Raw genomic sequence first — 26,993 nt, 5'->3', positions numbered from 1 at the left:
AGTGACACAAAGGACCACTAACATCAGTGTTTCAGAGAGGCCTTCATGTGTCAATCCTTTCTATTTACTATACAGCAGAAATATTGTTAAAATGAAGTTATTGAAAAATATGTACCCTGTCTCACCAAACTTAGTACCCAGAGAGAGAGAATGCAAAATTGCTTCAGATAATACTCTGAGTCAAATCAATAGAAGCCCAATTAGCATCCAAAAGAATTTCAGTCAAAAAAGAGAGATTCCTCAGGGTGGCAGTGAAAAGGTGTTAGTTAACTTCACCTTTATTTTGAGCCATTAGTTAACTGAGACAAGACATGCATGGTTAGGTAACTGTTCCAAGAAGCTTTTGAAACCAAAGCCATGTGCACAGAAAATTGAGGGATTAATCCATGTCCCAAGACAAGTACACCTGTGAACTCTGTAGTCAATATAGTAATACAAGTATACATCTGGGCCTTGATCCTCCACTATGTCTAAGCTCTGCTCTCTAGTGGAGAGTGGTGGCTGCTGGGATCCACTTGCATCTCTCCGATCTTTGGCTGCATGCCCCAGCGGAAGTTAGAGCAGCAAGGGGCCTACTCTAAATTCTGCAACTGGTATAAACTTTGTAATACACTATTATCCAGTAGAGAATCAGGCACAGTGGCACTCTGCTCCACCATGCCCTGTTGTGCCCCTCCTTCCCCTTATGCCCTGGATGGGGCATCTGACATTGGAGGCAAGAGAGCCACCTCCACCAACTTTCTGCAGGTGGAAGCACAGAAGGAATTCTCCACTGGCTATCTCCAGCCATTTAAGGCTAGTTTCTGCTGCTTGAACTGCACAAAGTGGTCTTAGTGGAGCAGAGAATCCAGCCTTTGATTTTGAGGATATTTTTGTCCATATCAGGTGTAGGTTGTCTGATAAAAATGATTCCAGAGCTCACTTGAGGGTGAGAGAATTTGTCTATGCTACAAAAATTACTTATTGCTGACCATAGCTGAATTGGTGCTCACAATGATTCAGCTACCAGTGTAGCAAAGAACAAGCTTGTGTTCTGCTTCATTTCAGTAACCACAGTTAAATGAGTAGACCAGTGTAAAGGAGAGAAAAATTTGGCTTATCTTGAGTTATTCACATCAAATACTGTTTCTCCTGTGATACAGCAGGGTCAGAGAGTACTAGCAGAGAGGTGACATATAAACCCTAGGATAACCAAAGCGTAGTTCCCTGTAGACTAGGAAAGGTTACTACAGGTTAATTGGAGCACCTGTAGTCAATTAAAGCAGTCAGGGGTTGTGAGGAAGGAGAGAGGACTGGAGTTTGGAGGTTTGTTGCTTAGAGGTGAGAGACTAGAGAGTCAGAGGAAGGGAGACTCCTGAGGACTAGATGATCTCCTGAGGTCCCTTCCAACCTTGATATTCTATGACTCTGCCCCAGCAGGACAGAGAGACTCCCTCCCCCAGTGTCAAGGACTGAGGGTAACTCTACTGAAGAGGTTTCAGAGGAACAGCCGTGTTAGTCTGTATTCGCAAAAAGAAAAGGAGTACTTGTGGCACCTTAGAGACTAACCAATTTATTTGAGCATGAGCTTTCGTGAGCTACAGCTCACTTCATCAGATGTTTACCGTGGAAACTGCAGCAGACTTTATATACACACAGAGAATATGAAACAATACCTCCTCCCACCCCACTGTCCTGCTGGTAATAGCTTATCTAAAGTGATCAACAGGTGGGCCATTTCCAGCACAAATCCAGGTTTTCTCACCCTCCACCCCCCCACACAAATTCACTCTCCTGCTGGTGCTAGCCCATCCAAAGTGACAACTCTTTACATAGTCAAGTCGGGCTATTTCCTGCATAGATCCAGGTTTTCTCACATCCCCCCCACCCCCATACACACACAAACTCACTCTCCTGCTGCTAATAGCTCATCTAAACTGACCACTCTCCAAGTTTAAATCCAAGTTAAACCAGAACATCTGGGGGGGGGGGGGGGTAGGAAAAAACAAGAGGAAACAGGCTACCTTGCATAATGACTTAGCCACTCCCAGTCTCTATTTAAGCCTAAATTAATAGTATCCAATTTGCAAATGAATTCCAATTCAGCAGTTTCTCGCTGGAGTCTGGATTTGAAGTTTTTTTGTTTTAAGATAGCGACCTTCATGTCTGTGATTGCGTGACCAGAGAGATTGAAGTGTTCTCCGACTGGTTTATGAATGTTATAATTCTTGACATCTGATTTGTGTCCATTTATTCTTTTACGTAGAGACTGTCCAGTTTGACCAATGTACATGGCAGAGGGGCATTGCTGGCACATGATGGCATATATCACATTGGTGGATGTGCAGGTGAACGAGCCTCTGATAGTGTGGCTGATGTTATTAGGCCCTGTGATGGTGTCCCCTGAATAGATATGTGGGCACAATTGGCAACGGGCTTTGTTGCAAGGATAAGTTCCTGGGTTAGTGGTTCTGTTGTGTGGTATGTGGTTGTTGGTGAGTATTTGCTTCAGATTGCGGGGCTGTCTGTAGGCAAGGACTGGCCTGTCTCCCAAGACTTGTGAGAGTGTTGGGTCATCCTTTAGGATAGGTTGTAGATCCTTAATAATGCGTTGGAGGGGTTTTAGTTGGGGGCTGAAGGTGACCGCTAGTGGCGTTCTGTTATTTTCTTTGTTAGGCCTGTCCTGTAGTAGGTAACTTCTGGGAACTCTTCTGGCTCTATCAATCTGTTTCTTTACTTCTGCAGGTGGGTATTGTAGTTGTAAGAAAGCTTGACAGAGATCTTGTAGGTGTTTGTCTCTGTCTGAGGGGTTGGAGCAAATGCGGTTGTATCGCAGAGCTTGGCTGTAGACGATGGATCGTGTGGTGTGGTCAGGGTGAAAGCTGGAGGCATGCAGGTAGGAATAGCGGTCAGTAGGTTTCCGGTATAGGGTGGTGTTTATGTGGCCATCGTTTATTAGCACTGTAGTGTCCAGGAAGTGGATCTCTTGTGTGGACTGGACCAGGCTGAGGTTGGTGGTGGGATGGAAATTGTTGAAATCATGGTGGAATTCCTCAAGGGCTTCTTTTCCATGGGTCCAGATGATGAAGATGTCATCAATATAGCGCAAGTAGAGTAGGGGCTTTAGGGGACGAGAGCTGAGGAAGCGTTGTTCTAAATCAGCAGCTCTCCAACACGAGTTTCTACAAGCCATTACCCTATGATCCCACTGAGAGTTACCAAAAGCAACTACAGCATTTGCTCAAGAAACTTCCTGAAAAAGCACAAGATCAAATCCACACAGACACACCCCTGGAACCCCGACCTGGGATATTCTATCTACTACCCAAGATCCATAAACCTGGAAATCCTGGGCGCCCCATCATCTCAGGCATTGGCACCCTGACAGCAGGATTGTCTGGCTATGTAGACTCCCTCCTCAGGCCCTACGCTACCAGCACTCCCAGCTACCTTCGAGACACCACTGACTTCCTGAGGAAACTTCAATCCATCGGTGATCTTCCTGATAACACCATCCTGGCTACTATGGATGTAGAAGCCCTCTACACCAACATTCCACACAAAGATGGACTACAAGCCGTCAAGAACACTATCCCCGATAATGTCACGGCTAACCTGGTGGCTGAACTTTGTGACTTTGTCCTTACCCATAACTATTTCACATTTGGGGACAATGTATACCTTCAGATCAGCGGCACTGCTATGGGTACCCGCATGGCCCCACAGTATGCCAACATTTTTATGGCTGATTTAGAACAACGCTTCCTCAGCTCTCGTCCCCTAAAGCCCCTACTCTACTTGCGCTATATTGATGACATCTTCATCATCTGGACCCATGGAAAAGAAGCCCTTGAGGAATTCCACCATGATTTCAACAATTTCCATCCCACCACCAACCTCAGCCTGGTCCAGTCCACACAAGAGATCCACTTCCTGGACACTACAGTGCTAATAAACGATGGCCACATAAACACCACCCTATACCGGAAACCTACTGACCGCTATTCCTACCTGCATGCCTCCAGCTTTCACCCTGACCACACCACACGATCCATCGTCTACAGCCAAGCTCTGCGATACAACCGCATTTGCTCCAACCCCTCAGACAGAGACAAACACCTACAAGATCTCTGTCAAGCTTTCTTACAACTACAATACCCACCTGCAGAAGTAAAGAAACAGATTGATAGAGCCAGAAGAGTTCCCAGAAGTTACCTACTACAGGACAGGCCTAACAAAGAAAATAACAGAACGCCACTAGCGGTCACCTTCAGCCCCCAACTAAAACCCCTCCAACGCATTATTAAGGATCTACAACCTATCCTAAAGGATGACCCAACACTCTCACAAGTCTTGGGAGACAGGCCAGTCCTTGCCTACAGACAGCCCCGCAATCTGAAGCAAATACTCACCAACAACCACATACCACACAACAGAACCACTAACCCAGGAACTTATCCTTGCAACAAAGCCCGTTGCCAATTGTGCCCACATATCTATTCAGGGGACACCATCACAGGGCCTAATAACATCAGCCACACTATCAGAGGCTCGTTCACCTGCACATCCACCAATGTGATATATGCCATCATGTGCCAGCAATGCCCCTCTGCCATGTACATTGGTCAAACTGGACAGTCTCTACGTAAAAGAATAAATGGACACAAATCAGATGTCAAGAATTATAACATTCATAAACCAGTCGGAGAACACTTCAATCTCTCTGGTCACGCAATCACAGACATGAAGGTCGCTATCTTAAAACAAAAAAACTTCAAATCCAGACTCCAGCGAGAAACTGCTGAATTGGAATTCATTTGCAAATTGGATACTATTAATTTAGGCTTAAATAGAGACTGGGAGTGGCTAAGTCATTATGCAAGGTAGCCTGTTTCCTCTTGTTTTTTCCTACCCCCCCCCCCCCAGATGTTCTGGTTTAACTTGGATTTAAACTTGGAGAGTGGTCAGTTTAGATGAGCTATTAGCAGCAGGAGAGTGAGTTTGTGTGTGTATGGGGGTGGGGGGGATGTGAGAAAACCTGGATCTATGCAGGAAATAGCCCGACTTGACTATGTAAAGAGTTGTCACTTTGGATGGGCTAGCACCAGCAGGAGAGTGAATTTGTGTGGGGGGGTGGAGGGTGAGAAAACCTGGATTTGTGCTGGAAATGGCCCACCTGTTGATCACTTTAGATAAGCTATTACCAGCAGGACAGTGGGGTGGGAGGAGGTATTGTTTCATATTCTCTGTGTGTATATAAAGTCTGCTGCAGTTTCCACGGTAAACATCTGATGAAGTGAGCTGTAGCTCACGAAAGCTCATGCTCAAATAAATTGGTTAGTCTCTAAGGTGCCACAAGTACTCCTTTTCTTTCTACTGAAGAGGGTAAGAAACCTGCAGGGATTGAGAGGGACTGAAGCTCAGAGTGAGGGGCAAACCAGACCCCTTCCCTCCTCTACCACCTTCCTGGGCCACTAACAGGGTCCTTGGTACCCCAAGAGCAGCAGCAAGGGGTAGTGTCCTAACCCCCCTGCCACACACACACACACACGAAGAAAAGCTTGGGTCCCAATATTGGCCATTTAGCCACATTCCTTACATTTACATGAACTAAATTCAAAGGGAAGTAAAGTCTGCAGATAAGGGGGAAAAGGTCTACATGAGGTTGTACAGTAGACAAGGCTACAAGCAATTTTAATCCTGGCCTTTCCTAACTTTTGCAAAATGCTAGATTTTTGCAATCTCAATGTTCTTGTAATGTAGTCTCTTGTATCTAATAATGTATGAAGCAAACACAATATTGCTGCTGTAATGTAGCCTGACTGTGTTCTCTGTCTTAGTGTATGCTACTGGTTCCTGTCTCTTTGGGTGTGTCTTTGCTGCAGAGTTAGCCTGGGTGTGAGCAGTTATACTGCAAAGTCATACCCAAGTTACTGTGTCCTCACTAGTGCTGTGCTCGACAGTGTGTGTTGCTAAGATTCTGGGGGCATAATCCATGGTTCTTTGTGCTGAACTCTATAGTTCTTTCACAGTGAACTCTGAGAACTTGTCAGTCCTTCTGGGCACAAAGTGGAAATTGTGGGAAGGCACTGGAGGAATATCAGCCCTTGAGTGATTTAGCTAGCATGCTCAGTGAAAAGTGGGCAGGTTACCAGCCTGATCAAAGGCAGAAGCCAGGCTCTAACCCTTATCCTGAGGAGTGTCTGCTAGCCCAGGTTGAAAACACCACCTAACTCAGGTGGGAGATATTAATGTGTGCATGGGGGGTTGGAGGGAGTACTTGCATGAGGGCCTATACTAACTCTGCAAAGAAGACATGTGGGAGTCTTAGGCTCAACAGGGGTTGTAGTACTCAACAGCGGTTGTAGTGCCCTGGAGGAAATGGTACCTTTAAACTTCCTGCTGTAGCTTAAGCCTTTCTAACACAGTACTCAGGAGGCTGAGATTATCATCCTGGCTTAAATACTTCTCAGAAAGTGGTATTAAAATCATTTTATGGATTAATAGTTGACAGAGACTTTGGTTAGATCCTTGTTTACACTTGTTTTTGAATGGATTGATCATTTAAGTCTCCATAAATCTGTGCTATCCATCAGGGAAGTGATGGATAATACCCATTCAGTAGCACCCACAGCTATCACACCTCCCAGAACAGAAAAGATTCAATATATTACAGGAAGAAAACCATTAATACAAAAAAGCAAGTCTTTTTCTCAAGAACAAAGGCAATGGAATATAAAACCTTATCTCCTACCTCTGCTCGACCTTCATAGTATGTCAACATTGATTCTGTAAGCACGAAAAGCCTTTCTTTGTAATTTAAGGGAGAAGTTCTTTTCTTCTGTTGTGATCTTTTAATCAGAACCTCCTCTAAGATAGGGTTCACATTCATTTTGGCCACTTGATATCTCTGTTTCCAGCCATTGAATATCAAATCCTGTAAAGGGGGAGGGGGGAGAGAAGAGAGCTTTACTATACTATATTAGACTTTTGGGTGAAAAAGAGGCCTATAGATTAATATAGACTGTTTGTATTGTTGCATTGAAAAGGGATGGTGCTCGCAAGTGAAGCTACCTGAAAACTTTGGAAAATATAACTCTGATCCAACATCCTGGAAATTAACAAAAGTTAACTATTAGGCAGGAATGTTCAAACACTGTTCAACTGAGGGCTGCATTGGCACATTGCCAGGAGCCTGAGGGCTGTACCTGACTGACAAAAAATTAAGTTCATTGCAGCACCCCATATCTTGTGTATGGATACCATATGGATCAAAATGGAATATCACATGCTTAGATCTACAGTCTCCATGAGCTACAATTCTGTATTCACTCTTAAGGCTAGGCATGAATTTTATTTAAAATTTGGACTGTACATCAGAGACTGTTAATCAGCCAAGGCTGGTGTAAGAGATCATATGCAGAGGATTGGTGTGTACTAGAGGCTTTACTGAGATGTTATCTCTAAATAACTCCCCATAAACCTTGAGAAATACTTCAGATAAATAACCATTTAAAACTGTTGCACAATAAGAAGTCTATATGAATAACAGTTCCTTCCTACTGTTCCTATGACAGTTTCAGCAGTTGGGGAAAAAAAAATTTCATGCTCATTTTTATAACTCTCTCACGGTTCATATTTTTTAATAGACATCATAAATTCAACAGGAAACTATTGTTCAGAGGCAGGAATTCAAGATAGGGATACAAGGCAAAAGAAAAGTGGCACAATCGGTACCAATTTGTTCTGACATTTATTTTAGATACACTGGGCCACATTTTCAAAATGGCCTCCATTTGTGCACATGTAATTTTGCATATTATTTGTATGCATAAATGGTAATATACAAAAAGTGAATATGTAATAGAGATCATGTTTTGAAAATTCACCTCAAATTATATTGGACAAGATTTCAGAAATGATTAGTGATTTGGGGTACATCAATTTTTGGGTGTCCAATTTCAGAAAGTGCCTAGTACCTGGTTCTCATAAGCAGGCCCCTTTAAAAAGTGTCTCAAATTGGGCACCTAACAATTGGAGCACTCAGAATTGCTAGTCACCTTTAAAAATCCTTATCAGTGAACTCACACAGTCTTTATGTAGATATCAGACCTGTTTAATAGTCTTCCCACTGTAATTGACAGGTTTCAGAGGAACAGCCGTGTTAGTCTGTATTCGCAAAAAGAAAAGGAGTACTTGTGGCACCTTAGAGACTAACCAATTTATTTGAGCATGAGCTTTTGTGAGCTGTAGCTCACGAAAGCTCATGCTCAAATAAATTGGTTAGTCTCTAAGGTGCCACAAGTACTCCTTTTCTTTCCACTGTAATTGGTACCAGTCAGATGGAGTTGTGGGTGTTCAATGTCTCTGGAAGTTGGGTCTTCAATATCTCAAGTTGAGCGCCCCAAAACTAAAGCACCCAATATTAGTGGACGTATTTGAAAATTTGGGCCAAAATGTCTTGTGAAGTCTAAGATTAAAAATGAGCTCTCACATGAGGCACTAGTGACTGGAAATGTCAAAGTTTGGAAAAAAAAAAAAAAAGCTCTAGGCAAATACTGAAAGTTCCCCAAATCAACAAGTGAGAATATTTCCCTTCCACCTATAAACAGGTGTCTTCAGCTTTCTAAAGGTTCTAATTTATGGCTGTTATTTATCATGTGCCTGGAGGCAAAGGCCTTCCCATTAATGAGAAAGGGAGTTCAGTGTCCAAGTCCATTAGCACATCATTGCACAACTGAATGTTTCAAAATTCATTCAGGAAATATATGTAAGTTTGTCCTTATAAATTCTTGGTGAACTATACAGATATAGAATGGATAAAATGACCAATCTCTCAATACTGTGCTAAAAATATTCAAAAAGCTACAAACCCTCTCAAATATTACATTATAATAATTTTAAACAAAATTTGGGTGCCTTCTATGTCACTGCCCAGTCCACCTTTTGCTTTAGTCTCCATCTAGACCCAAATAGTTAATAAATTTTAAAAATTGTTTAATGTTACATCATTTATAGTGACAGCATGTGAAATTATAACCTTCACCTCTTCTACTAGTCTGGTCCTGTCACTGAGTGTCCCTTGTTGTTTGTTCTACCAGCTCTCTTACCCCCCTCCCCATACATCTCTACCTGCTCACCTGCACAGATATAGATTCACTCACAGCAGCTATTCCATCCTCTCAAAGTACTGTATATTTGTGCATCTACTATAAAATGAGTCCAGGGTTTACATGTAAATTTAAAAACTATGAAAACAGATTAGAAATTTACATCTAAAAGGTGATAAGTTGAAGTGGTACTTTTTATATTCTTATAAATATATAGCTGGCTAAAGAGTAACAAGAACTTTCTCCCTCTCTCACTCATGCATGCACAGGCATATATATGAAAAGTGTGTGTGTGTCATATATATATATATGACACACACACACACTTCATTTTGCAGATCATTTGATAAAACTGCTTTCCTGTGGTGAAGAAAGATTATCATAGCTAGCACTCATCTTATCTGCTCACATCACTTACTCAAGCATCAAATTTGGGGATCAGTTTGACACTCCTTTTTAAAAAAGAAAAGATCAGACACAGAGTTGATAGGAGAAGGATAGGTAAGAGAATACAAATTCTTCAATGACTTAAAAAATATTCAGTGCTGACTGCAGTCCATCTTAAAATATTCCTGTCTACAATTTCTTCCTCCCTTTCCCAATTTCGGTGTGTGTCTCTCTCTCTCTCGCCCCCGTTGTGTTCTGTTAAACTAATTGCTGTTCCAGATGGCAGGTGAAAGTGATACCAATCAATATTTGCCTCAGTTTGTAATCCCATAATTCTATTCTGTTTTAAGCATTTAAAACCTACAGAGGCATGTAAGACAAAAGCAAAATTAACTGGGATTTCAAAACTGCATTGTCAGCCACCACTAAATCAGAACAGTCCTAAACCACAAAAAATACTTTAAACAAAGACAATGCATTTTTTCTAAAAAAGATCAGTCACTGTCAACCCTATAGAAACACAATCCTGTTTGCTACTGGTGATTATTTACACAAACATTGTTTAATGCACACCCCTATAATTAGGAACCAACTCCCCATTATTCTAACAATATATTACTATTTGAGGAGCTTAGCAGGATCTATTGTAGAATCTGTAGCTGATTACATAACTGTACATTTTTCAGGCAGCAGGGGCTTTTTATCCACAACTTCCACTCCTAAAAATGAGTCAGCATAACTAAACCCTCACACATTATTTTTAAACTTTCCTTTTCAGAATAGGTTTCAGAGGAACAGCCGTGTTAGTCTGTATTCGCAAAAAGAAAAGGAGTACTTGTGGCACCTTAGAGACTAACCAATTTATTTGAGCATGAGCTTTCGTGAGCTACAGCTCACTTCATCAGATGTTTACCGTGGAAACTGCAGCAGACTTTATATACACACAGAGAATATGAAACAATACCTCCTCCCACCCCACTGTCCTGCTGGTAATAGCTTATCTAAAGTGATCAACAGGTGGGCCATTTCCAGCACAAATCCAGGTTTTCTCACCCTCCACCCCCCCACACAAATTCACTTCCTGCTGGTGCTAGCCCATCCAAAGTGACAACTCTTTACATAATCAAGTCGGGCTATTTCCTGCATAGATCCAGGTTTTCTCACATCCCCCCCACCCCCATACACACACAAACTCACTCTCCTGCTGGTAATAGCTCATCTAAACTGACCACTCTCCAAGTTTAAATCCAAGTTAAACCAGAACATCTGCGGGGGGGGGGGGGGGGGGTAGGAAAAAACAAGAGGAAACAGGCTACCTTGCATAATGACTTAGCCACTCCCAGTCTCTATTTAAGCCTAAATTAATAGTATCCAATTTGCAAATGAATTCCAATTCAGCAGTTTCTCGCTGGAGTCTGGATTTGAAGTTTTTTTGTTTTAAGATAGCGACCTTCATGTCTGTGATTGCGTGACCAGAGAGATTGAAGTGTTCTCCGACTGGTTTATGAATGTTATAATTCTTGACATCTGATTTGTGTCCATTTATTCTTTTACGTAGAGACTGTCCAGTTTGACCAATGTACATGGCAGAGGGGCATTGCTGGCACATGATGGCATATATCACATTGGTGGATGTGCAGGTGAACGAGCCTCTGATAGTGTGGCTGATGTTATTAGGCCCTGTGATGGTGTCCCCTGAATAGATATGTGGGCACAATTGGCAACGGGCTTTGTTGCAAGGATAAGTTCCTGGGTTAGTGGTTCTGTTGTGTGGTATGTGGTTGTTGGTGAGTATTTGCTTCAGGTTGCGGGGCTGTCATTCATAAACCAGTCGGAGAACACTTCAATCTCTCTGGTCACGCAATCACAGACATGAAGGTCGCTATCTTAAAACAAAAAAACTTCAAATCCAGACTCCAGCGAGAAACTGCTGAATTGGAATTCATTTGCAAATTGGATACTATTAATTTAGGCTTAAATAGAGACTGGGAGTGGCTAAGTCATTATGCAAGGTAGCCTGTTTCCTCTTGTTTTTTCCTACCCCCCCCCCCCAGATGTTCTGGTTTAACTTGGATTTAAACTTGGAGAGTGGTCAGTTTAGATGAGCTATTACCAGCAGGAGAGTGAGTTTGTGGGTGTATGGGGGTGGGGGGGATGTGAGAAAACCTGGATCTATGCAGGAAATAGCCCGACTTGATTATGTAAAGAGTTGTCACTTTGGATGGGCTAGCACCAGCAGGAGAGGGAATTTGTGTGGGGGGGTGGAGGGTGAGAAAACCTGGATTTGTGCTGGAAATGGCCCACCTGTTGATAGCTTTAGATAAGCTATTACCAGCAGGACAGTGGGGTGGGAGGAGGTATTGTTTCATATTCTCTGTGTGTATATAAAGTCTGCTGCAGTTTCCACGGTAAACATCTGATGAAGTGAGCTGTAGCTCACGAAAGCTCATGCTCAAATAAATTGGTTAGTCTCTAAGGTGCCACAAGTACTCCTTTTCTTTTCAGAATAGTAATAGTTCTTAGAAGAGTCCACACAATCTAACTTACTTGTAAGGCACCAAAATATCAATACCTGTGCTTCATCACTGCAGGTTTTGATTCTTCCTTCTGCAACTTCGTTCAAGCATTCTACTACTTATTAAATCATTATTTAGAAACTGAAACTGCCCTCCGATGACACATCACTCCATCTTGTTCCAGCCAGTTGTGAGTTTCAGGTTGCCACCCTTCCCGATTTTCACAATACCTGTTGTCAAGGATCTGCCCCAGTTCTTGCAGGCCTATCTCACGTGGTAGCAATTATAATCTAATTTGCAGAGTTTGTGAGTACCCACAACTACCATAGAAATCAGTGGCAGTTGCAATGCTCAGCACCTCTGAAAAATCAAGCCATTAATACCTTCCAACTTTATTTTAGGTGTCAAAACTTTGTGTCAATATGCAATGAGTCAACTTTACATGAGGCAGACATGCAAGTGTACTGGCATGGCATCACAAAATGCTTATTTGGTTCCTCATAACAAATACCAATAGGTGAGAACCTTACTCCTAAATCTGTCAATATACATGATAAATACTATTATACAGCTCTTGTCATCTGTAGAGATCAAAGCTCTTTACAAAGATGCATATCAGCATTCCCCTTTTCCAGATGGGGAAAAGACATGGAGAGAGTGAGAAATCTGACTAGTGTCATGTTACGAGTCAGAAGTAGAGCTGGTCCTGGAACCCAGATCTCCTACTCCCATTCCCAATCATTGAATTGTAGTCTCTCATTGAAACAATTATTCACTGTGAGCTTGGTGATGAAACTTAAAGCATTTATACCAGCTGAAGAAATGTTTTCAAAGTTTAATGTTAAGCTTCATAGGGATGATAAGCATTTCAGAGTGGATGTTCCAATAAATAGCAAGGGGATAAGGCAGCCAAATCTGGCCTGCACCTTTTTACATCTAAATAATGTCCTACTGGATTTTCACTTTTTGATGAACCATACAGACATTTGTGCAAGATGAAATCTGACAGAATGGTTCAGAAAAACAGTGGAAATAAACCTTCCACCAACAATCTCAAATGTTACCGGAAATATGTTTGACACAAATCTGAATGTCATTAGCCAGAATAGCAAAACCAAAAATAAAACCCAACTGAACTCTATATATTTTTTTCCAAGTTTTGACCCCACCTTAGGTATGATAACATTTATCTGGTAGGTTTTGTGTTAGTCTGTATCAGCAAAAACAACGAGGGGTACTTGTGGCACCTTAGAGACTGACATGTATTTGGGCATAAGCTTTTATGGGCTAAAACCTACTTCCTCAGATGCATGGAGTGGAAAATACAGAAGGCAGGTATATATACACAGTACATGAAAAGATGGGAGTTGCCTTACCAAGTGGGGGGTCAGTGCTAACAAGACAATTCAATTAAAGTGGAAGTGGGCTACTCTCAACAGAAGGAAAAATCACTTTTGTAGTGGTAATGAGGCCAATGTAATCAGGGTGGCCCATTTCAAACAGTTGACAAAAAGGTGTGAATAACAGTAGGGGGAAATTAGCATGGGGAAATTAGTTTTTGTAGTGACCCATCCACTCCCAGTCTTTATTCGGGCCTAATTTGATGGTGTCCATGAAACTGCAAATTTTCAAATTAATTCCAGTTCTGCAGTTTCTCGCTGAAGTCTGGTTTGGAAAGTTTTTTTGGTTTTTTTTGTTGAGAAATTGTCACTTTTAAGTCTGAGTCTCCAGGGAGATTGAAGTGTTCTCCAACTGGTTTTTGAATGTTTGAATTCTTGATGTCTGATTTGTGTCCATTTACACTTTTGCATAGAGACTGTCCGGTTTGGCCAATGTACATGGCAGAGGGGTACTGCTGGCACATGATGGCATATATCACATTTGTAGATGTGCAGGTGAACGAGCCCCTGATGGTGTGGCTCATGTGGCTAGGTCCTATGATGGTGTCCCTTGACTAGATATGTGGACAGAGTTGGCAACGGGGTTTGTTGTAGGGATAGGTTCCTGGGTTAGTGTTTTTTGTTGTGTGGTGTGTAGCTGCAGGTGAGCATTGGCTTCAGGTTGGGGGGCTGACTGTAAGTGTGGACTGGTCTGTCTCCCAAGGTCTGTGAGAGTGAGGGATTGTCCTTTAGGATAGGCTGTAGCTCCTTAATGATGTGCTAGAGAGGTTTTAGTTGGGGGCTTAGGTGATGGCTAGTGGCGTTCTGTTGGACCTGTTCTGTAGTAGGTGACTTCTGGGTACCCTTCTGGTTCTGCCAATCTGTTTCTTCACTTCACCAGGTGGGTATTGTAGTTTTAAGAACGCTTAATAGAGATCCTGTAGGTATTTGTCCCTGTCTGAGGGGTTGGAGCAAATGCGGTTGTATCTTAGAGCTTGGCTGTAGATAATGGATCGTGTTATGTGGTCTGGATGAAAGCTGGAGACATGTAGGTAAGTGTAGCAGTCAGTAAGTTTCCGGTATAGGGTGGTGCTTATGTGACCATCACTTATTTGCACTGTAGTGTCCATGAAGTGGATCTCTTGTATGGACTGGTCCAGGCTGCGGTTAATGGTGGGGATTTAGAGACTAAATTTGGTAGTCTCTAAGGTGCCACAAGTACTGCTCATTATTTATCTGGTAATTCATGTTCTGTGGAGCAAAGCCACTATGCTTAACTGATGAGCTCCCATCCAGAAACTGGTTTTTAAATCTCTCCTCCTCCTATCCTGCACAACTGTTCTTCTCCAAGCTTTGTTTTGCCAGTCAGACAAATGAATTGCTTGAAAGTACCATCAGTCTGGGACTGCTGTTTACATAATAGGCTAAATATTATGTTTAATCATGTTAACTTTCCTGCTTCAATTTAAAGAATTGATTTTGTAGAAAGTTTGGATGGGTACGGTTTCGTAGCACGTACAGATATCTCAATTCTGATCCCAAATCTGCAACCCTTACTCACACTGAGTAGTAGTTACTCATGAGTAGCCAGTGTGGGATTAGTCCTGTGAGTAACTACCACTCATTATGAGTAAGGATTGCAGAACTGGGTCCTATGTTAGTTAAGAGGTGAAAAGCAGTAAGCCTTCTACCTCTGTACTCAGTCTGCTAGTATATTGTATGAAACCGATAAACAAATTTTAAAAAATCTATTAAAGGTAAATTTCATATAAATATAACAAACTGGTTGTTACCGAAGTCTGTCATATGATTTCAAAAGTGGAAACAGGAAAAAAAAATGCACAAAGGGAGATTTTAAGTGTATTAATGCAACCAGAAAGGAGAAGTCAAAACACGTTGGTTTGCTTTTGATGAAAGCAGAGACTCTCAAACTCCCACTCCTCTCTGACACGTGCTAGTTTTATTTTAAACAGCAAAAATGTGACTCAGTCAAATTTTAAGACAGACTTCATAACTGTACCCAAAGATGTGCAAAATCTCAATCTGTGTGAAAATGGGCCTGTGTGTAAATTGGATTGCTAGATATAATTGTCCACAGTACAAATGAAATGCATTATTTGCAAGGGCAACTTTGCCTCTAGCAGATTCTCTCAGATGAGTGGGATTTCAGGGTGAAAACCACACTGTTCTTTGTGATGGCAAAACGCAAACACACATTCCCAGGGAGTGGGGCACTATGTTTTTCACAACTACACTTTTTGTTTTTTAAGCTTGTGGTATGCTATATACAGACTTGAGGAGATAAACACATGCCTTTGAACGCCATTGAAGTACATGAGACACAGAGCCCTGGTTCTTTTCTCATTTAATTCAGTGTAAATCAGGAGTAACTCCATTCAAGACAATAGTCACAATCGAGTAAAAATAGCTCAAGATCCGATCCAGGCCAAAGAGCTTTTTCAATTATCAGAGGGGATAAATGGCCAATGCAATTCTGAAAATTAGAGGTAGTCTCTCAAAGAGTCAGGCTGCATGGATGTGTTTCACCTTATCAGACTGGACCAGTGATTCATCATATCCAGTATCCTGCCTCTAACAGTGGTTTACATTACTTGCCTCCATAAAAGGTGAAATATATCCACACTTAAGTGGGAAAAGCAATATGGAGGTTCCCTCTTGATCCCTGAAATTAAGAGTTTACACTTGATAGCATGAAATGTGATTCCTCTTATCTTAGCATGTTTAATTACAAATGGTCATAAATTTATCCAGACTCTTTGTTGTTAAAGCCACAACTCTTGACTATGACCTTGACTATGCAATAGGTCATAGGATTTCCCCAGGCTGACTACAAGTTATTCTTTCCTCTCAGCTCCCTAGGGTGCCTTCTTCATTTTGCCTCATGGATGGAAAATACTTTGGGCTGAGAACTGAGTGACTTATTTTGTGCCTTCTGCAGCACCACTCTCATTGCCACACTTGAAAATAAAGAGAAAATAATCATCATGTATGAAGTTTTTCTTTTTGTTTTAAATATGCCTGCTATTAACTTGGAGCAACCCTTGTTTTCATATTATGGAATAATGGAAAAAGGAGGGACTGATCAGATTTTATTATCTCAATCTTTTTTTAAAAAAGAGTTCTTACTCATTGGGCTAAACAATCCTAGTTTTGGCTTTCTTCTCACAGGTAAAAGCCCTGTAATATGTATAAAGTTACTCAGACTATTTTGCCTTTAACTGCTACGTTCAAATCAGATCCCCTTTTGTATTTGTGATATTCTTTACCTACTTGGTGCAAAAAATTAAAAACCAAACAAAACAGTCAGGTACATAGAAAAAGTAGGAGCATGAAAAATATTCCCCGAGAGCTATACAATTAGCAACATTTTTCTCATCATATTGTTCTTTATGGTTGCTAGAATCAGCTGATCTATTTCAAGAAGATGAGTTTGTGAATGAGTCTAGTGCTTATGAAAGAGAGGGAATCATGGCTCTTTAACAGTAGTGTCAGGAGTAGTAAATACTGCTGGTATACAACTCTTGCATCATACTCTAGTCCTGATTAACCATAAATCCCCTTGTTGTTCCAGTCTTTCTCAAGCAGAGACCATTATTCACAGTATATTGTGTAGTGGTCATGTGGCATGCACAAGGGAAAACTAGGAACAGATTATGTGAGATTTGGAATCAATATAACCCCTGACCCCAATAGCTCTGTTTTTTGTACCTGAACTGTTCCTCTAATGTAGCATTTCTCACACTGGGGGTCCCGACCCAAAAGGGGGTTTCCAACCAATTGTAGGAGGGAGGGGGTCATGGTACTGCTACTTTACTTCCGCACTGCCTTCTGAGCTGGGTGGCTGCAGAGTGGCAGCTGCTCGCCAGGTGCCCAGCACTGAAGGCTGCGCTGCTGCCAGCAGAAGTAAGAATGGTATGGGGGAAGGGGTCATCACTACTTTTTTTTTTTCGTTGGGGGGGGGGGTCATCAGAGCCTGAAATATTTTCAACGGGGGTTCCAGAAAATAGTTTGAGAGCCCCTGTTCTAAAGTATGTTTACAATAACTTTCAATAAGTTCCTGCTTTTAGACTAGTTCCTGGTGAGTGAGCAATTCACCTTAGAGAACTGGAAAGAACTTAGAGAACTGAAGCTCTGCCACTTAAAAGGTGTCATGAATACCTTAGTATGGCTGTGAGCACAAAAGTGAAGAAAGAAAACAGTTGTTGACTATCAATTTAAATATTAATCATACACATTGAAACATTTAGACGCATACCATACATCTGATAAAGTGAGCTGTAGCTCACGAAAGCTTATGCTCAAATAAATTTGTTAGTCTCTAAGGTGCCACAAGTACTCCTTTTCTTTATACCATACATGGTGTGTGTAATCTTTAAAATAGCTTAAGAAATATTTTATATTTATTGTTCATGTCATTGCCACACCTCTTCTGCAAATAGAGAATCTTACTTCATTCACAAGAGTTATTTCAGTCCACGTCTCTATCTAGAAACTAATTTTTAAGATCCTGTTAAAGTAACTTAGTGTCAGCAGTAAATAGTCTACTACGTAATATAGGATTAGCAGGGCAGTATAGATATATAGAGAGATATAATAAAAAAAAAATTTTAACTCTCACAAATAACATTTTGCACTAGATTGTAACTTTTCATGGAAGGACTGTCTCTTACTCTTTGTTTATATAATGCCTAGCACAATGCGGCCCTAATCTCACTGATGTCTTCTAGAGAAATCTCCTTCATCAGTGGCCAGAATTATGTTACTCACTATAAATTTGAGAGAGTTGGCAATACTAATTGTCTCTCACACATTTGAAGTGGGCAGGGGAGCTCAAAAATCAGGAGGCAGTAAAAAAAAAAATTGTCTAAATTTTTTAGGCACACTTATGATTTTTTTTTTTTAACTTTTGGGGTTGGCTTTATTCCTACAGTAGCTATGCGTTCACTTTGTCATATTGGATTTTGCCAGATCCAAACCCTCCCAAAGTATGGAAAAGCTTCAATCTGAACTTTGCAGCTTAGACCCATTTCTAATTAATACACAAAGTATAGTACAAACTCAACACCTTTTTTATTTGACTACTAACAAACGTTAACTTTGTGTGATGGGAAAATGCTCATCTGGGACGCAGAAAACCCTGGACAGCTGGACAGGGACTATCCAAGTAGAACCAAGACCAAAAGCAGGTTTTCCATTTCAGGCCTGCAGGGTTAAGGAATCTGGGCAGGAAGAGTTAAATTGCTGTGAGAATAAATGGGGCTGAGGCTCATTCCTTTTATATCTGTCAGCAGGACCCAATAAATGAAAGACGCATTTGAACTAGTAAGAAGATTTTGTTGCATTTGTGGGTAAATTTTATTTGTTCATTCACAATCAAGGGGAGACTATATTTATTTTGTTCTAGGACCTATTTTCATTGGTAAAAGAGGAGAATGACTGCTAGTACTAGCATGCATATGGACGTGAGCTCACCCAGTAATGGCACTTTATTGAGCTAGAGAAACGCAAGATGGTAGGGAGCAGAGTCCATTGATTCTACTGAGCGTAGAGCAGCCAGAATTTATCAGCTCTGCAATTCTGACCATACAATTTAATCAAAGACATAATTGCTACCTCAGGGTTTCTTCTACTACAAGTTTCTCTTGATCGGGAGAGCAGCACTCCACAGGCTTAAAAAGTAGGTACTGTTGAAATTTGGGAGGAGAACCTGGTGATCTTTGTAGCAAGTTCCTTTTTCTTGTATGCTGCTCTGGTGATCAAGAGCTAGAAAAATGTCTACTCTGATAAACTAGAGTCTGCAGTTTTGTTCCTTTTGGGAATTCTAAAGGCTGTTTGCACAGTAGCAATTGGCCTACTGTTCAATATTAATTCTTGTTGCACGCTTGGAAGGTAGGGAAGTTATAACATCTCCACAGCTGGTTTTCTCACTAATTTTATATTGACAAAGAACAAAGGGCCAATTTAAATCTTTCTGACACTTTGGGGAACATCAAACAAATGTCATACCAGAAGCAACATTTGGGGCAAGATGTAAATCTTCAGAAAAACCACTATCTCAAATCGACATGGGGGATGGCACTCCCTATTTGTAAACACTTTTTAAAAAATTATTTCTACCAAAGGTAGATTGTTTGAATCATCTGTTTACTCAAGCCCTACTTCCTTCTCTTCATTTAACTATTTCTGTAGACCAGCACTTTAAACAGCATAATCACTGATCTTTCTACTCTTATACAGAAATCAGACCACATCCCAAAATATTTTTAAAAACTCATACCACATGCAATATCAAACTAGCAAGAGTGCCAGTGATACGCACATTTTACCACAGTGTTTCTTTATACAGTTTTCGGTATGACATAGGCTTTTTCCTCTGTACCATCTGTTCACTCCTCTAAATTGTTCACATAGTTTGAGAGAGCCAAATTGTGTGTCTAGCAGCTACCTGGATACAGTCTTGTTTTTCCAGTGCAAATCTGTGACTAAAAGAGCTAATGCAATACTTGGATGTATAAACAGGGGGAATCTCAAGTAGGAATCAAGAGGTTATTTTACCTCTCTATTTGGCACCGGTGTGAAACCAGTTCTGCTATCTACAAGTCAAGAAGGATGATGATAAATTGGAGCGGTTCAGAGAAGAGCCACAAGAATGATTAAAGGATTGGAAAATATACCCGATAATGACAGACTCCAGGGTCCAGATCCACAAAGGGCCTTAAGCTGATCATTGCACTGCCTAACTTGTAGGTGCCTAGAAAACTACTGGAACAATGGGATCCACAAAGCCTGAGTTGGGCACCTAGGCTCCCTACACAATGAAGGGGACAGGAGAAATAGGTGCCTGAGAATGCAATCTTCAAAAGCCGGTATCCAAGGTGGGGATCTGCCTAAGCTAGTCCCTGGGGAGATACCTACAAGAGGGGTGTGTCCTAAACCCTACCTGTCTCACAAAGATAGTCAGGACTGCAGGCAGGTGCCCATCTCTGCTAGTGATCCACAACCAGAAACCCTTCTCTGAGTCACAGGTGCCTAAGCTGTTTCTAGTGAGAATGAGTTAGGTACCAACCTCATTCTGCACAAAATGGCCAGAGGAGGAGTAGGTTGTGGTGCCCACCTTATAACATTTAGCCTGGTGGTTAGAGCACTCACTATGAGATTAGGCCAGAGAGAGTGATTCTACGGCCTGATGGCTAGGGGACCCACTTAGTAGGTGGGAGACCAGGGTCCAATTCCCCTTCTCTATTTATCCAAAGTGGAACAGCCTCAACAGAAGAGAGACCCACATGAAAATATCCCATAGTTCAGTAGTTAGAGCATTCTCCTAGGAAGTGGGAGATCCCTGTTAAAATCCATCAGACACAGGGCTGTATTGAATCTGGGTCTCTCACATCCCAGGTGAGTGTGCTAAACCATGAGCTAAAAGTAATAAGGTGGGTGGTGCCGTGGTGCCTCCTCCAGAGAGTTTTAAATGGGACCCAATTTGGTAGGCATACTCAGAGGCTACCTACCAGATCAAGCTCTACGGGTCAGATAGATGTTCCTCTGCTTATCTGGTTTGAGGATCACATGGGGCCTTAGGTGGGAAGTAGGCATCTGGATGCCTAGAGTGAGGCAGCAGTGCACATTTCCAGAGGCAGAAACTTGGGTACCTAGGGAACTTTCACAGCAAAAACTCAGGCAGCAAATAAATTTTTGGTGCTTACAGGGGTAGGCAGCAGCCAAGGGTTTTGTGGATTGCACAATAGTACTTAAAACTGGGACTTAGGCACCTAAGTACCTTTGTGGATCTAAGCCTAGGAGTTCAATCTATTTAATTTAATAAAGAATATTATGGGGTAATTTCGTCATAGTTTATAAGTACCTGAACGGGGGACAAAAATTCCATAATAAAGGGTTCCTCAATCTAGCAGACAAAGGACTGATTAGATCCAACAGCTGGAAGTTGAAGCTAAATTAATTCAGACAAAAAATAAGGTGCAAAATTTTTAACAAGGATAAATAACAATTGGAATAAACTACCAAAGGTTGTGGTAGATTTTTTTTCCATCACTGGCAATTTTTTTAAAATCTAGATTGGATTTTCTTCCAGAAGATAATGCTCTAGTTCAAAAAGGAATTAATTCAAGACAGTCTTATGGCCTGTGTTATGCAGGAAGTCATGTCAGATAATCACAATGGTTCCTTCTAGCCTTATAATGAATAAATTATTTAAAATAGCTGGATCTCCCATGCAAAATTATAATCTACAGTTATTCAGAGTCTAAACAATCTATCCAATTTTCAGTTGTTCCAACCATTTACTAATGAAATATCATGCAGATGCATGGATGAAAAACAAGATAATGCCAGGAACTTCCTCTATACACACAACTTAGTATAAATGTGTAAGAAGCAAGAAATGCAAAAGGACATTAAATTTCTCTCTGTCATTTTTGAGGATTAATTCTGATGAAGATAAATATTTCTCTCCCCCTTAACCAGAAAATATTTTATTAGATAAAACTGATATTGCCTCAATCTGATGTTCAGGAGCTAGATAGTTTATTGACCTTGGCCCTAAAAGGATCTCTGATGGGGGTCATCTATGCCAACCAGAGTACCCTTTTTCCCTCTAAAGATTCATCTTTTCTCCCCAAGTACCTAGGTAGTTGGGTGGTACAATACGATTACCAAGAGCAACCTCAGTAAGGATGTAGACCCTCTCTACATTCAGGAATTCCTCTCTAGGCCTCATTTCAGTAGACCTCTCACTTTTTAGGGATTCTGCCATCATGCTTTAGCAGGCTCTTCGCTGTATTGGCCTCTACAGCGAGGAACTATAATCTTCCTTGATACCCATCTCAGTCCATCCCACCCTACTTTCAAGAAACACCTGAAATTGTTTTTCTTTTCCAAATGCATGTTTTATTCTGATTACTGTCACCCCTTGTGTGTAGAACCTCCTCTTTTCCTCTAGTCCTGTTGTAAAACCAACCCTTATTATTTGTCATCGTTTTAGTTCTGGGTAAAGCTTTATATGGCATGGTGTTTTTTCTGCTTTTATTATCCTTACTGTAAATAATTGTCTGACAGGCTTAGTCTGAGGCAGAGGGTGACTTATAATTCCCAGCATGAAAGGGTGATAATCAAATAAATACCAATCACTGCTATTTGGTTCCTGTTTTATCAAAAAAGACAGAAATGACATACACATTCCAGCTGACTCTCCGCGTTCCCACTCTGCCAAATATAATTTTTTACTTTTTTATATTTCTAGTCTAAAATGTGTATAAAAACCGAGTGGGGGGGGACGGGGACGGGGGACGACAGGCTATGAGAAGGATACTCTGAGGTGGAAATGCCTATTTATTGAACAATAGGTTTTATATGAAGTTTTGAGGCCAAATTCAGCATTGGTAAAACAGGTGCAATTCTGTTGACTTCCAGAGGGTTGTCCAGTTACACAACCAATTAATTTGGCCCCAAATGTATACAGGGCCCATTGGGATGAAGAGAAGAGGGCCAAATTTTGGTCCCTTTATTGTCAGTGGCAGCTCTGTCACTTACTTCAGTGGGATAAGGATCTGGTCTCTTGTATTATATAAAATACTACATGTAGCAGCATGCCATGGTTGTTGACAGCTTATACAACGTGACTCTATTGGACCACTTTGTCCATAGGTTTTTAAGAAAAGTATATACTAGAACTAAACTCTAGGATATAAACACCCCATATTTTGGGACTACTTGAATCAACAGTTATTGTTTGTGCCCTTCTACATAGTAATGAAAATATTTATGCCACAGATGCAAACCACACAGCAGCTCTTAGTAAAGTCATTTGCATTCCTCAAAATGTTCAGACAGGAAAATCAGGCCTTTTTCATCACAACAGCCGTTAATATACTATTGTCTTGATATTTCTTCCATGTTATCTGGTTATCTCATTTCTGCAGCAGAGCTAATTTTTTTGTGTGTTTACATGCTAATGTTAACTTTTGTTACAAACAAATGCATGCTCTAGCATTTTTAAACTAAGGCTTAAATTTCAGCAGTGAGAAAAGAAGGGGGACCAAAGAAAATAAAGGCAAATGAAAACAGCAAACAAGTAAGACCTCACTGGCTAATAGAAGTTAGGAATCTTATCACAATCACTGACTAGACAGCATGAAGTACAAAGTTGCATTGTCTTACACAAGACATTTTCTTTTTAGATTTGAAGATATAAACATCTGCATAAAAAGTAAAACATTTTACAGCTTATTGTGTTTACATGGTTTAATTTTATAAACAATGTACATTGACCAATCCTAAAACTACACACTTTAGTAATTTTAATCACTTTTTATATAGATTTTTAAAAAAATAGTGTGTCCAAAAGGTTCTGCAATGATGTTGGTTCTTTTCTTAGTTACTTGATAAAAATCACAAGATAAAATAATATCATGACATCCCACCCACTGCCTACAATGTTGTTGCAGAGCAAGACTGTTAATCAGTTCTATCTTATTTCCATTTTTAGCCATTGTAAACAACCATCCAAGTCTGATTTCTTAAAAAATTAAAAATACACTGTAGTTGTTGGGTATATTTTAGGTAATATAAGAGACAATACACACCGCTGTGATTGCTGAGGGTGTTGCAGTGAGACAAATTTAAAAATGCATAGATAAAACCTTTCATCTACATTATCCCAATTTGTGAAACTAGTGTTACCCTTATCAGAAGCAGAAAACTCTCTTGATATTGCTCGCTTATGAAATGATCATGAAAGTCTATCAGGCCAGGTAGATAATTTACCTATCTGCCTTTTTCCACTGACTGGTGGGATATATCACTTATTGTACTTATTTGTTTACTCCCTTGTCTTCGCAGACAACGGGGGGGGGGGGGGTAGACACACATTAACAGCTAAAATGAACTATTATTTCAGATGAATCTATCACTGCAGAATCTAGGCGCATTCTACACGATATGAATTAGGGCCAATTACCCCTTCCTTAGCCCTCCTGGATATGGCTCAGCCATCAATCAGCCTTGGTGTCACAGGTGCCCCAAGCCGGAAAGAGAGAAACCTCTAGGTAAGAGAAGCACACACCCTGGGAGTTGCCTCGGCAGAACTATTTCTTCCTTGTTAGAGCAGCTCCCCCACGTTTGCCAGGGGATGCAAACTGTCCGCTTCCTCCACCTAAGCCCCTCACCTCCCCACCTCGCTGCCACCCCCTGTACCAGCAGGTGGGAAAAGAGGAGCCGCCCAACCCAGCAGCGCTGCCCGTACCTGCGATCGCGGCTTGAGCCGAGCGCTGCTGCTGCTGCAAGAAGCTGAGCCCTGGAACTGGCGTTGCGGAGCGAGACTGCCTTGAAGCCTAGCCCTCCCGGGGGGGGGGCAGAGGGGGAAGGTGACCAATTAGATGCCCCCCCCTTCTCTTCCTCCTCCCACTGCCCCGCCGGAGAGCGGAACCCGGCAGCCCAGCCCCCTGGTGGGGCTTATGTACTTTCATTTTACAAGGCGGCTACGCTGAGGGAAAGGAAGCTGCAAGTTTTTCCTATATCCTGCGCGCGGTGCAGCCTCCTCGGCCAAGTTTTCTGCTCTGCCCTTTGGATTTACTCACGAACCACCTGCTTCTTGAGGCTTGTGCAGCGAAATCTTACTGCACAGTGACAGGAGGGAAAACAGGGTTTAATGATTTGGGGGGCACCTAGTGACCCTGCATTTTCCCAAACCGTTTATCATTTCCCTCCCCTCTTGCAGTCTTCAGAGGAACAGCCGTGTTAGTCTGTATTCGCAAAAAGAAAAGGAGTACTTGTGGCACCTTAGAGACTAACCAATTTATTTGAGCATGAGCTTTCGTGAGCTACAGCTCACTCCACGGTAAACATCTGATGAAGTGAGCTGTAGCTCACGAAAGCTCATGCTCAAATAAATTGGTTAGTCTCTAAGGTGCCACAAGTACTCCTTTTCTTCTCGCAGTCTGTCACCCATAAAACCAGACTCTCCAATTACCGTGGAGTTTAGAACTGTCCTTGCTTAGAGATCTCCAGTGCTGGCACGTGGAGGATGTTAGAGACTGTGTTTTGAAATGACACATTGGCCCAAATCAGGAGGTGTGGAAGTAAAAGCAAACCCAGATCTGAACTTCCCCAACATCTGAGTTCGGTTTTGGGTTTCAAGTCATTATAAACAGGGGTGTGAGCCACAAAATTCAGAGCTGGATCCATACTCTTTCCCCGATCCCCAGTCACTGGTTTTTGGATCTGGTAGACAATTTAGGATCATCTCTGTTTAAAATGTGAGCTGTTTTGCCTTGTGAGCAGGCACACCTTTTGTCTCCTAAGGAGAAGGCTAGCAAGCTCCTCTGGGAGCAGACAGCACTAACCAGATACCTATAGGCTTGTTCTGCCTGGAGGGGGAAGTTTAAAAGGGGAGGGGGGACCCTTCCCCAGGAAGATGTGGTGACTACTAGGGAGATGGCTGATTACAAAGATTGAGCAATAAGGAGAAAGTCTCACACCTTACATAAGATTAGGCATACTGGGTCAGACCAAAGGTCTATCTAGCTCCGTATCCTGTCTTCTGACAGTGGCCAGTGCCAGGTGCCCCAGAGGCAATGAACAGAACGGGTAATATAAAGTGATCTATCCCCATTGCCCATTCCCAGCTTCTGGCAAACAGAAGCTAGGGACACCTTTCTGTCCCTGAGACTGCGTGGATCAGGTATGAAGTTAGGATAAATAAAAGGAGAGGCTGGAGGCAGACTTTAACCTTGATTTAAACCTAGAAATAAGCCAAACCCCAAAAGGGTGATGAAAAGACTGGCCACTTTTGTCTTTTTCTCTGATTCTATATCAAGGGAAGGAGTGGGGAAAGGACCTTTTCATTTTTATTTTGTTTGGAGAATCCCTTGTGTGCCACAAATGGGAAGGATTATGTAAATAGCTCAGATTGTGCTATCTTGGGGATTCAGAGGAGCCATTCACCATATGCCCCCAATTGTGTTTTTTCAAGATCATGTTATAGATTTGGGTGGGAGGCGAGGGAAGGAGGAGTGAGGGTGTTGTACCAGACAGGACCTGTATGCAAGTGGTGAGTCTGTGTCATTGGTCTGCTCCAAAAGTCTATTTATACACTCTAAAGCCACTTCTGCAGCTGCTGTTGAATTTCACCTCCTGGGTTACTGCTTGTAAATCCAAAGGAGGACTTTTGGCACCTTAGAAACTAACCAATTTATTTGAGCATAAGCTTTGGTGAGCTACAGCTCAGTTCATCGGATGCAGTGAAGCTGTAGCTCACGAAAGCTCATGCTCAAATAAATTGGTTAGTCTCTAAGGTGCCACAAGTACTCCTTTTCTTTTTGCGAATACAGACTAACACGGCTGTTACTCTGAAACCTGTACTGAATTAGAAGCAGTTTTGGGTCCACAATTCAATTGCAGGGTTACTCTTCCTGCCTTTTTTGCCTTCATTTTAAAAAAACAATTCCATATGAGAGAGGTTTGGTGTGTGTTTAAAAAAAAAAACAACAACACACATATACTCTAGGATTTTAAGAAACTCTTCCCTCTCTGTATCATCTAAAAAAAGGTATTTTTTCCTTGAACTGACTTTTAGGTGTTCCTTCTTC

The 26,993-nt window shown here is 41.5% G+C and overlaps 1 protein-coding gene across 4 annotated transcripts in view; it reads right to left on the bottom strand.

Annotated features, from left to right (window-relative positions):
- TEC (tec protein tyrosine kinase) overlaps positions 1-24,810 on the bottom strand; it is a 97,769-nt gene extending 72,959 nt beyond the window's left edge. Inside the window, exons 1-2 of one of the 4 annotated variants that reach the window (XM_048848383.2) lie at positions 24,650-24,810; positions 6,734-6,916 (exon numbers count right to left, since the gene is read on the bottom strand). In XM_048848383.2, the coding sequence (XP_048704340.1) occupies positions 6,734-6,871 (138 nt within the window). In that variant the 5' untranslated portion in view covers positions 6,872-6,916; positions 24,650-24,810. Of the gene's footprint in view, positions 1-6,733; positions 6,917-24,649 lie in introns of those variants that run through there. The other 3 variants (XM_048848381.2, XM_048848380.2, XM_048848386.2) reach the window with 3 other exon arrangements.
- Positions 24,811-26,993: the final 2,183 nt, after the last annotated feature.

This window comes from Caretta caretta, chromosome 4 (assembly GCF_965140235.1).
Source record: "Caretta caretta isolate rCarCar2 chromosome 4, rCarCar1.hap1, whole genome shotgun sequence".
NCBI classification, from domain to species: domain Eukaryota; kingdom Metazoa; phylum Chordata; order Testudines; family Cheloniidae; genus Caretta; species Caretta caretta.
The sequence above is the reverse complement of the archived record's forward strand: the minus strand, read 5'-3'. Positions and strand labels throughout refer to the sequence as shown.